The sequence below is a fragment of the Neophocaena asiaeorientalis genome, unplaced genomic scaffold (assembly GCF_003031525.2).
Source record: "Neophocaena asiaeorientalis asiaeorientalis breed wild unplaced genomic scaffold, Neophocaena_asiaeorientalis_V1.1 scaffold264, whole genome shotgun sequence".
Taxonomy (NCBI): Eukaryota; Metazoa; Chordata; class Mammalia; order Artiodactyla; family Phocoenidae; genus Neophocaena; species Neophocaena asiaeorientalis.
This window is the reverse complement of record NW_020185332.1, coordinates 1481503-1493884: the sequence shown is the minus strand read 5'-3', so window position 1 is coordinate 1493884 and position 12382 is coordinate 1481503. Positions and strand designations below refer to the sequence as shown.

The window sequence follows — 12382 nt, the reverse complement described above, 5'->3', positions numbered from 1 at the left end:
ATACGTGGTTAAGATCCTGGCTCTTTCATTTACTAGCTGTGTGACCTTGAGCAAGTACCATGACTTGCTCTCAAAGCCTCAGTTTCTTCATCTAAGGAATGGGGATAATACTGATACCTCCTGTATAGTGAGGTATATAAAGTGCCTAGAGAAGTACCTGGCACATGGTAAAATGTTCAATGTTAACAGTATGTTTTTTCATTTAGTTTTACCTCCTCATTTTATAGCTGAGGAGTCTGTGCATACTGCATAAGATCCTGTAACAAGTTAGTAGCATTACTTAAACTGACCCCAGGTTTCCTAGATAGGATGGAGAAGAGGAAAACTGAGAAAAGATATTATATAAAGGCAATATAATTAAAAGACTCACTCTGTACTTATTCTAGGGGATGCTTTAAAGAGTAGTGTAGAAGGTGATAGTACGTGGGAAGGATATGGCAGAAAGAGAAAAAAAGTGACGAGATCCTTTCTATTCTTTCTTTCAGAAAAGTCTGGGGAATACTTCACTATAAATTGATTCTCCCTTTCACTCAACCAAAGGTAAAAAAGTTTCTTACCCTAATTGAACTATCGCCACCATTCCTTCCACTTTTAGGCTGCCATGGAGCAGGACACAAAAGTTGGGTATTTTGCCTGCAATCTGATTGGCTGAATTTTCATCTTCGTTGTCATCCGTTATACCAGTACCCACCTCATCACCTTCTATGAAAAGAAGAGAAAACCAGTCAGACTGAGATTAGCTATGAAAACTCCAAACTCCAGTTGTACTCTTGGCTCTTTCTAGCCTTGGAAGGAAAGTATACAAATTTATAAAGGAATATTATAACAAGTAAGAAAAACTCATATTCTGGTTTTCCTATGTCCAAATAAAAATCAGTTTTCACATGTTATATGAATTTCACTTATATGAAACATCCAGAAGAGGCAAATCTATACAGATAGGATATCAGTAGTTACCTGAGGCTGAGAGAGATGGAAGGTTATGGGTTGATAGCTAAAAGGTTTCTTTCTGAGGTAGTGAAAATTCTAAAATTCTGATTCAAAAATTGTGGTTATGGTTGCATAACTTTGTAAATACACTATAAACTACTGAATTGTAAACTTTAAATGGGTGAAATGTATGGTATATGAATTATATTTCAGTGAAGCTGCTACACAAAAAATCAGCTTTCCATAGTTTCTACTGGAACACTAAGCTAGAGGCTCTCTGGGGGTTTCAGGCACCATCGAAACAGAAACAGATTCAGAGATGTCAAGAGTGTTCTCAACTGACAGCCTTCAGGCAGCACGTGGATGGGATACCCCAAAGAACAGTGACTACTCCATAAGCTTCTTGACTCACTTCTCCAACTCCAGGTCCTCTCATACACTCTGCTGACAAATGAATGAATCTTCCTCCAATTAACTTCCTTCTGGAACTATCTGTGTACTCAAGCTGATTCAAAGACTTTCTAATTCAATAGAAAGATCTTCCTGGTTTAGTTTGACATTCAACAGCCCTTACAACACGGCTCCATTTTGCCTTCCCATACTTTTCTTCCCACTGTTTTCCTATACAAACTCTTCGTTTTGCCCACTTTCTTTCTTGGCAATTTATATGGGCACGCAGAATTCCCAGGACCTTAGGAATAAGGTAAACTCAGTTGTTATCAATAACAGTAAGGTAAAGTATAAACAAAAGGATCATAATCGGTCGTCTGTGAGAACATATCAAAGATTCTGTCTATGAATATGTGATGGAGGGTTATGGAATACCTAACACTCCAACTGAGATAACCATGAGTAAATGGAATGTGGTCATAACTCAGTGAGTGGAAACCAGATTGTATATACTTCTTGGAGAAAGCTGGTGAATATAAAGGAGACGGTCAGCCTAAAACATAGAAAAGAGAAGTTTAAAGTGCTAGAGACTAACATTCTCCAGAGAGATGCTGAACATAGGAGATATGACTTTATAGTTGCTGGAGAAATACATTCTGCAGTAATGAGGCCTCACAAGGACCTGGATTCATTCACTCATTCAACAGTATTTACTGAGTATCTACTATGTGCTAGGCACCAGTAGAGAACAGGTGTGGTTTCTCCCCTTATAAAGCTGTATTCCACATTTATCAGGCAACCTTCTGAGAACTACTTTGGTTTCCCCAGCATGCTCCCACAGGGAAAGGCAGAGCCCAGGATGAGGGACTAAGCACTGTCATCTCTAAAGAGGATTTCCACTGTAAATTAACGAAGCAGCACACAATAAATATGTGTCAAAATGCTTTCCAGGGCTTCCCTGGTGGCGCAGTGGTTGAGACTCCGCCTGCCGATGCAGGGGACACGGGTTCGTGCCCTGGTCCGGGAAGATCCCACATGCCGCGGAGTGGTTAGGCCCGTGAGCCATGGCCGCTGAGCCTGCGCGTCCGGAGCCTGTGCTCCGCAACGGGAGAGCCACAACAGTGAGAGGCCCGCGTACCGCAAAAAAACACCAAAAAACAAAAAAACCAATCTAATAACCAAATTCTGCAAAATGGGCTATTCTACTATCTTACATTTAAGAATAACTTTAGTTAATAAGATACTTCATATGTATCACTGGAATAGGAAGAGAACTCACCTTTGTTAAGTGCTATAGGTAGGACCAGATGTCTGGACAGAACAGGGGGACTTGAAATATCAGCTATATCAATAAATCCCACTATTTCCAAATCTGAAAAGAAGGAATCAACATAGAATTAACTCGTAACAAACGATAAATGCTGGAGACGGTGTGGAGAAAAGGGAACCATCCTACATTGTTGGTGGGAATGTATCAATAAACTGGTACAGCCAATATAGAGAACAGTATGGAGGTTCCTTAAAAAACTAAAAACTGAGCTACCATGTGACCCAGCAATCCCACTCCTGGGCATATATCCGGAGAAATCTGTAAGGATGCATGCACCCCGATGTTCATTGCAGCACTATTTACAATAGCCAGGACATGGAAGCTACCTAATTGTCCATCGACAGAGGAATGGATAAAGAAGATGTGGCACATATATACAATGGAATATTACTCAGCCATAAAAGGAACGAAATAATGCCATTTGCAGTGACATGGATGGACCTAGAGATTGTCATACAGAGTAAAGTAAGTCAGAAAGAGAAAGAAAAATATCGTAAAATATCACTCGTATGTGGAATCTAGAAAAATGGTACAGGACTTCCCTGGTGGTACAGGGGTTAAGAATCCACCTGCCAATACAGGGGACATGGGTTCGATCCCTGGTCTGGGAAGATCCCACAGGCCCCGGAGCAACTAAGCCCACGCATCGCAACTACTGAAGCACGCACGCCTAGAGCCTGTGCTCTGAAATAAGAGAAGCCACCGCAATAAGAAACCTGCACACCGCAACGAAGAGTAGCTCCTGTTCACTGCAAGTAGAGAAAGCACACGCCCAGCAACGAAGACCCAATGCATCCAAAAAAAAAAACAAAAAAGAAAAATGGTACAGATGAACTTACTTGCAAAGCAGAAAGAGAGACACAGATGTAGAAAACAAACTTATGGTTATCAAGGGGGGAAGGGGGAATGGGATGAATTGGGAGATTGGGATTCACACATATACACTACTGTATATAAAATAGATAACTGGGCTTCTCTGGTGGCGCAGTGGTTGAGAGTCCGCCTGCCGATGCAGGGGACACGGGTTCGTGCCCCGGTCTGGGAGGATCCCACATGCCGCGGAGCAGCTGGGCCCATAAGCCATGGCCGCTGAGCCTGCGCGTCTGGAGCCTGTGCTCCGCAACGAGAGAGGCCACAACGGTGAGAGGCCCGCGTACCGCAAAAAAAAAAAAAAAGATAACTAATGAGAACCTACTGTATAGCACAGGAAACTCTACTCAATGCTCTGTGGTGACCTAAATGGGAAGGAAATCTAAAAAAGAGTGGATATATGTGTATGTATAACTGATTCACTTTGCTGTACAGCAGAAACTAACACAACATTGTAAAGCAACTATACTCCAAAAAAATTAATTAAAAACAAAGAATTAATTTGTTATGGGAAAGTACATTATTTTCTATGTACTAGATTTCATAAACACAAGGTTTAGATCGGGAATTCAAATATGATGACTAGGAAGGTTATTAGAAGTTTCTCTGAATGACTCTAATACTTTGCATTTTAAGTAACTAAGAAATTAAGGACAACTGTCTTTTATTTAATGGACTTAAGTTATACGACAAATTAGCTAGACTATTTTTATGAGGCTAGGTCCCCAGCCAAGGCAAAAGCTTAATGGTTAAGTCTCTCTGAATAGTCAGGATGTTCAGGTCACCAGGGGGCGTCAAACTCAAATACTTCCACAACAACTGCAAGCAGCTATGCCTGGAGGGTAAGGCTTTTGCATTAAAACTGTTTCCCTGAGAAAGAAATACATTCTCTACAAAATCAAGGTAGCAGTCTACATATGACAATGGTTTCTTTGCTTTATAGAAGCTGTATTAAAGACCAAAAGTATTTGTTGAAAATCTAAAATAAGTTAAAAAAAAAAAAAGTTGTAACCCAAAGAGTACTTTCTGGAAGTTTTTTTTTTTTTTTTTTTTTGCTGTTCGCAGGCCTCTCACTGTTGTGGCCTCTCCCGTTGCAGAGCACAGGCTCCGGACGCGCAGGCTCAGCGGCCATGGCTCACGGGCCCAGCCGCTCCATGGCACGTGGGATCTTCCCGGACTGGGGCACGAACCCATCTCCCCTGCATCGGCAGGCGGAGTCTCAACCACTGCGCCACCAGGGAAGCCCTGGAAGTTTTTTCTGATTATATAAGTAGTATAAAAACTTAGAAAACACTAAAAACTGTAAAGAAGAAAAATAAAGTCACTCATCATTTCTCATCAAAGGAAACCTCTGTTAATATTTTACTGAACTGCTTTTTAGTCTTTCTTCTAGGCATATACACATTCATATTCTCAAAACAATGTTTTAAAAAATCAGGATCATGGTGAGTATACCATACTTCTTATACATCAGGAAATCTGCTTCTCTGGAGTTTTGCTATCATTACCTTCTTTAGCTGAGTAACAAATGAATCAGCATAAGCAGTTATATATTTTTCATCTGAGTAGAAAAAGGCCTATGTTTTAGTGGTTTAAATATAAGCTATAACAAAAATCTTGGACTAGAAGCTTTTATAAGTTAGTCCATTAAATAAAGGACAATTATCCTTATTTTCTTAGTTACTTAAAATGAAAAGTATTAGAGTCATTCAGAGAACTTCCAATAACCTTCCTAGTTATCATATTTGAATTCCCCACCTAAACACTGCATTTGTGAAATCTAGTACATAGAAAGAAATGTACTTCTGGGAAGAAAAGATCTATTTGAAGTTACTCATCCTAAAAGTGTGGGAGGGAAGTGGAATATAACTGGTTTGAGGGCAACAAAACATTTGGCACACTGCTGTCTAGTCACAATGAAAGAGATGGATGACCTACTTCCAGCAGGAGCAGAAAATAAAGGCACAGAAAACAAAACAGCCTGTGCACAGCCCTTCACTCGAAAACTCCTTAAAGTCTACACACCCAAGAATGAAATGAATTTCCAGCTGTACTTAATTTTAATCATTTAAAAATTTTTTCATTATATCTTTTATTATTAATTAATTTATTTATTTATTTTTGGCTGCTTTGGGTCTTTGCTGTTGCGTGCGGGCTTTCTCTAGTCGCAGTGAGCAGGGGCTGCTCTTTGTTGCGGTGTGCGGGCTTCTCACTGCAGTGGCTTCTCTTGTTGCGGAGCACGGGCTCTAGGCACGCAGGCTCAGTAGTTGCGGTGCATGGGCTTGGTTGCTCTGCAGCATGTGGGATCTTCCCAGACCAGCACTCGAACCCGTGTTCCTTGCACTGGCAGGCGGGTTCTTAACCACTGCACCACCAGGGAAGTCCAATTTTAATCATTTGTTGATTGAACAATTACCTAGTGAACATCTACTAAGCATCAGACACTAAGCCAGGCACTGAGGGTGTGCAATGGTGACTCAAAACAGTGATGGTTAAACATATACCCACCACTCAAGGAGTCCACCTGCCAATATGAGACAACTCTCTTCTCTACTACCCCTTGTTACTTTTGATTATTGGCTTTGCCAATTTAACCTAAGCATAGCACTGGCAACATGTTAGAAGCCATAACACATTGCTTTCTTTTAGTCATAATACAAGCTGCAGGATTAGAGGGGTACAATATATCAGAGCTGAGACCTGAGAGACCATCATTTCTCCTAGAGATTCCACTCACCTAGCCAATAAGAACTAGAGGAAGTGACTTGTCCAGGGTCACAGAGGAAAAGTCACACAGCCAAGTCTAAAAGCTAGCTCTTCATATATGACCTTAATAATGATGCTAATCCGTCTTACTATCTCTATTAAGAACTACCTCAAGGATTTCAATGCTAGTGAATCTGGCCCTGGTTTCCAACTCTTAGTAATTTGTGGTTATAATCATCTAGGATTAGAGATTAACTCATGACCTCACCACGGAAGACCACTAATCTGCCACCCCTTAGGCAATGCAACCTCCCATCCAAAGTATACTGACATTTCTTTTCAACCCTCCTGGAGAGAGGAGAGTAAAAGTCAGAAGTTAGAAGAAAGTAGGGATAACAGAAGAACTAAGAATGAAGTATAAAAAAAGTTACCTGTGTTAATGACTTTAGGGATAGGATCGATTTCCTCGTCTACAACAAAAGGTTCTGGCCTGGGGAAGACTTGCACATCAGCGGTTAGGTGGCCACACTTGAGAACAGCATGGAAAGGTGTATATGCCAGATCTATCAGTTTTCTAGAATATGATGATTATTTGTTACAGAAAGAGTAATATGATACGTATACTTTTTTTCAGGTAATCTTTTTAAGATGTCAAGTTTGTTTTCCCCTCAAGTTGATTCCAAAGCTATGATCTGACCATTTGTGAAACAGAACAAAATCTGATATTTTTGGTGAGGAAATTTCAATTCTGAAAAGCCCAAAAGCAGTTAAATCTTTGAAATTGCTGTCATTGTAAGGAAGTCAATACCTATAGACATTATAGATTTAGTCATGCTTAATTTAAAAGGGAGTCAACACTCAAAAATCACTACTACCAATCATTTTATCTGAAAAATGTGCAACTTGGGGAAAATGAAATGACACAACTAGAAACAGTAAAATAGATATTATTGTCTGACATCAAATTATAATGCTGGATTGTAAGAAGGCAAAAAAGTATATACTCACCCAAACATAGACTGTACATTTTTCAAGCAGAGGGGGCCATCAATAGTAAAAATCTGCCCTTCACCATTGTTTAAATCTATAAGACGTTCAAGGCAATCCAAGGAATCAGTGCTCTGAAGCTACAAAGCAAAACAGATGACTCTTTTAAAGTGGCATAAAATGCCAGATTGTTATCAGTACACTAAGGTCACAAAACGAAGATGATTTTTTTTAATAATGTGAGAAGGAAAATAACTAACAATTTTGACTCAAGGTTACCAAAGAGGAATGTTATATAAAATTATACCAGTAGAGCTATTTCATTCCAAGTAGTTTTGCAAAGATTCAGAGGTGACCACAGTTGGTATTCACATAGCACCTTCCCTTCCAAGTGTTTCTAACATATTTTGGTAAGAACCATCATTATTTATATTTTAAAGATAGAAAAACTGAGGTGAAGAAAAGTTAAATAACTTTCCAAAATAAATGGGAAAACCAGGAGATAAGAGTTTAATAAAACATACATCAGAGTAATGTTACTTAACAACAACAAAAAATCAAAGCACACTTCTGTCAACATTTCTGGTGTGATGGACATAAGAATTCCTAAGTGAGGGAAAGACCTAACACCAAAAAGAACATTCTGTCTTTGTAGCATCTGAAGAATCTTTGTGGGAAGTAGGACGGATAACAACTCCAGCTATGTTTCCTGAGATGTGGCAACACTCTGCTTTCAGAAAGCATTTGAGACATAGAGTCTTTTCAAATATAATCAGTAATTAGTGTCAGTTGAAACAATGGAGTTCAATGTTATACTATAGGCATGCCTCATTTATTGAGTTTTGCAGATATTGCCTTTTTTTTAAAACAAAGGTCTGTGGCAAACCTGTGTCGAGCAATTTTATTGGCACAATTTTTCCACAGGATTTCCTCACTTTGTCTCTGTGTCACATTTTGGTAATTCTCGCAATATTTCAAACCCTCCACCAGCAAAAAGATTACAACTTGTTGAAGGCTCAGATGATGGATAGCACTCTTTGGCAATAAAATATTTTTAAAATAAGGTATGTACATTGGTTTTTTTTAGACAGTGCTATTTATTGCACTCTTAATAGACAACAGTATAGTACAAACAAAGCTTTTATATGCACTGGGAAAAAAAGAAATTAATGCGACTTGCTTTATTGTGATCCCCGCTTTATAGTGGTGGTCTGGAATGCAACCTGCAATATCTCCGAGACATGCCTGTATATGTAATATAACATTAATGGAATATACTAAAAAATATATTCCATTTCTGAGTCCTAAAATGTATCTAATCAAACTAAAAAGAACTTAGTAGAAAGCATTACCTCCTCCAGATTTGCCATGCACATGATGTATAACTTAGATGGGAAAGGAAAAGGTAGTGGGAACCTGTTGCTCTCACTGCGTTGGCTGTGAGTAGCTAGGGAGTGCCGCAGTGACCCTCTACCAATGCCAAGACAGCCATCTGTCACCAGAACAACCTGTTTGCAAAAAGGGAGAGGAGTTTTGTACATGAAATAACATATTTATTTAAAGCAGTCTCATTTGGCAATGTTTTCATTTCTCCCTAATTGCATTTACACTGAAAAATGTACCTCTGCAGGAATACAAACAAAGATGTGAATAAATCTCAACAACATTTGTCAAGTGAAAGATGACAGACACATTGTATTGATACGATTCTACACATATATATTAAGTTCAGACCACGTAAAACAAAACTAAGATAAATCAAATAGGGGTTGTGGGGTGATACTGAGTAGAAAGGGGCATGAGAAAACTCTGTAGGGTAATGGAAATGTTCTATATCTTAACTGGAGGAGTGGTTACATAGGTATATACATTTGTGAAAACTCAGTAAACTGTATACTTAAGATCTATGCATTTTACTGTATTTTATCTTATTAAACCTTTAAAAAAAGCACCTACCTATGAACACTTAAAAAAAAGACAAAACCATTCATAACCAATTCTTACTTAATTGTATTAAAACTAGAACCCTGTCTCTTAGAGAAGGAGTTGGCACCTAAGACACTGGTGTCAAAAATGGCATAAAGGGTACTTCCTTGGTGGCCTAGCGGTAAAGAGTCTGCCTTCCAATGCAGGGGACACGGGTTCGATCCCTGGTTGGGGAACTAAGATCCCACATGCCCTGGGGCAACTAAGCTCACGTGCCCTGGAGCCTGCGCACCAGAGAGAGAAAACTCGCATACCACAACTAGAGAGAGGCCCGCGCACCGCAACAAAAAGATCCTGCATGCTGCAACTAAGACCTGAAGCAGCAGAAAAAGAAAAAAAATGGCATAAGGACCTATTTTACGTGTGTCCCTAGGAAATACCAGCACAGAAGTCTGAAGACTGAACCTTGACACTTTATTTTCAAAGATGACAAACTTTACCTACCCCTGCTCAACTAAAATGACAACTGCATTAAATATGTATTTATAAAAGCCATTTAACCAGACATGGACAAGACCTTTAAAATGCATTCTTAATCAACCGATAATTTTTAAAAGCCTTCAAAACATACCAACAATAGACATTACAAATCATTTTCCTTTTCCTCACTGTTTAAAGCAATCCTTGGGAAGTCCTGGGTGGACTTCCCAAGCAATCCAGGGGAGGATTGTTTTTGCTCTCCCTAGCCTAGCCTAGTAACTTAACAATAACAGACCAGTAAGGCAGTATTAGGTGGTTGCACCATGTGAAGTGCCAAGACTGACACTTACTTCTAAAGCCCAAGAATGCTTAATAGAGGTCCCCTGGAGAGATGTCATCTCTTAGGAAGACAGTCAAGGCAAATCCCTCTTCTAGGTACCAACAATTGCTACATAATGATTTACTTCTGCCACTAGCTTTTTCAGATGCTGTGTGATAATGAAATATTTCTTGTAATGTCTAAATGAGACAGACTTTACTCAGATAATGAAAACATAGGCCAGCTCTTTAAAAACTTGGTTAAAAACATTCCACATTAAAACAAATCTGTTTGATAGTAACTGATTATAAAAACAATCACTAATAACGTCCACCGTGTTTTGGACCTGGTTCACCCCAAAACTCACCAAGCAAGTCTAAGTGGATCCAGGCCCAGCTCCTTCCCCTCAGGGTACAGTATATCTCAAATTCAGATTCCTCCTTTTTGCAAAGGAAGAAAAAAATATTAAAAGGCAGAAGTCTGCATGGTGCACAAGGTCTGGCTCTTATGTGTTTTCTGAGTTTCTTCTCTAAAACCAATGAAGAAGTAGCAAATGAAACTGTGCTACCTGCTAGCTTCCAGTTCAGAAGATATTGACAACAAAACTTCACTTATTCTTTATATTGCTAGGAAATTAGACAGTCTGTATGCATGGTTTTACGAAATAATGTTTATGAAGCAAGGTGCCAAAGGTTTTTATTTCTGAAAGGAAACTGATCAAAAGGTATTTACTGGCTTTTTTAGCAAGTGTCCACTAACGTGATCTGATTTTTAACCTTTTAGTAGTAGCTCAGGGTCTTCACTAACCCATGAGTTCATATTGTATAAAATAACTCAACTACCTGAGTAAGAAAAAACAGTAAGAAAAAACAAAAAAGCTTAAAAAAAAAAAAGCTGGGTTTATTGAGATATAATTCATAAGCAACAAAATTCACCCTTTTTAGTATATAGTTCTATGAGTTCCGACAAATGCATTCAGTGATGTAACCACTTCTACTATCAAGATACAGACCAGTTCCATCACTTCTCATATTCCCTCATGTTTTATTTGGGTCAGCCCCTAACCTTTCCTCACCCCAAGGCAGCCACAATCTTATACTTATTTAAAAAACAAATATCGGTGATGCTACTGACACTACTGAGGAATCCCGTATTTGACCCTATAATAAAAAATCATATACTATGGCCCACTGCCTGTTTCTGTAAATAAAGTTTTACTGGGACAGAGCCATGCCCATTTATTTACTTATTACCCGTGACTGCTTTCATGCTATGACAACAGAGTTGAGGAGTTGCCACTGACACCCGCAAAGCCTAAAATATGGAAAAAGTTTGCTGATTCCTGTTGTAGACTATTATGATTTTCCTTTTAGCAACTTTTCCGTTTTCTCCTTTAAAATATGCTACCACTTCTCAAAGCACCTGTTTATAGCAAACTTCCAATTGTTACAACTCTGCTCTGATTTGATGCTATATGTGGACCTATTGTGGACTCTTAAGGAAAGGGCAACAGGTTTTATGACATACACCTCACTTTTTAGACAACCCAGGTAGTTGAGAAGGTTAAAAGTCTGCTGAATAAATGCTACACTGGAATAATGAAGATAGACTATATTGTACTGATGTTTACAATTATATCACTCAAAATTATAATCGCCCCTTCCAGGGGGTGTTCTAAAATTCCACTGTGAGCCCTTTGTGTTTTATACAAACAATGCTAGTTTGAGATAAGTCAATTTACTAGGAGGATGCTTTCCTTAAGGCATATTTGTGCTGCTTTCTGAATATATTAGTGTTGATTTAGTGCCTTCTTTTAAAAAGATACCAAAAGTGTATAATATAGTTTGTGGAAATTACAATGTATGCTGTGTCAGAGCCTGAACAAAAATGAAGCGCCTCAGTGGTTAATGTTTTTAACTTAGGGCAAAGAAAAAGAACTGATCATTACCTGACAAGGAATTGCACCACCCCATTCTTGCTGAACGATATTGCAAACACCAACTAATGCAGACTCCAAGCAGGTTTTATCATAATCATCCATATTACTTAGTGCTTCCTGATTGAATGAAAGATAAAATTGCTCATTATTATTTACTGTTTTAATTTGTTACCAGAAAAAAACATAAACTGTTCAAAGCATGAATGTTACACAGGGGACATTGTGTTTCTGAGAGCCCAAAGCATATGTTCTTAAAGAAAAATGGTAAAACAGATTTCCTCAACTATAAAGGATGATTAAAAGAGCTTCCCTGGGCTTCCCTGGTGGCTCAGTGGTTGAGAGTCTGCCTGCTGATGCAGGGTACATGGGTTCGTGCCCTGGTCCAGGAAGATCCCACATGCCGCGGAGCGGCTGGGCCCGTGAGCCATGCCCACTGAGCCTGCGTGTCCGGAGCCTGTGCTCTGCAACGGGAGAGGCCACAACAGTGAGAGGCCCACGTACCACC

At 39.1% G+C, this 12382-nt stretch overlaps 1 protein-coding gene across 6 annotated transcripts in view; it reads right to left on the bottom strand.

Annotated features, from left to right (window-relative positions):
- INTS14 (integrator complex subunit 14) overlaps window positions 1-12382 on the bottom strand; it is a 35748-nt gene that overhangs the window by 15856 nt on the left and 7510 nt on the right. For 4 of the 6 annotated variants that reach the window (XM_024735284.1, XM_024735287.1, XM_024735285.1 and 1 more), the window contains 6 exons: window positions 11887-11994; window positions 8566-8721; window positions 7235-7353; window positions 6658-6800; window positions 2600-2692; window positions 558-702 (listed from right to left, as the gene is read on the bottom strand). In XM_024735284.1, the coding sequence (XP_024591052.1) occupies window positions 558-702; window positions 2600-2692; window positions 6658-6800; window positions 7235-7353; window positions 8566-8721; window positions 11887-11994 (764 nt within the window). The remainder of the gene's footprint in view (window positions 1-557; window positions 703-2599; window positions 2693-6657; window positions 6801-7234; window positions 7354-8565; window positions 8722-11886; window positions 11995-12382) is intronic. The other 2 variants (XM_024735286.1, XM_024735289.1) reach the window with 1 other exon arrangement.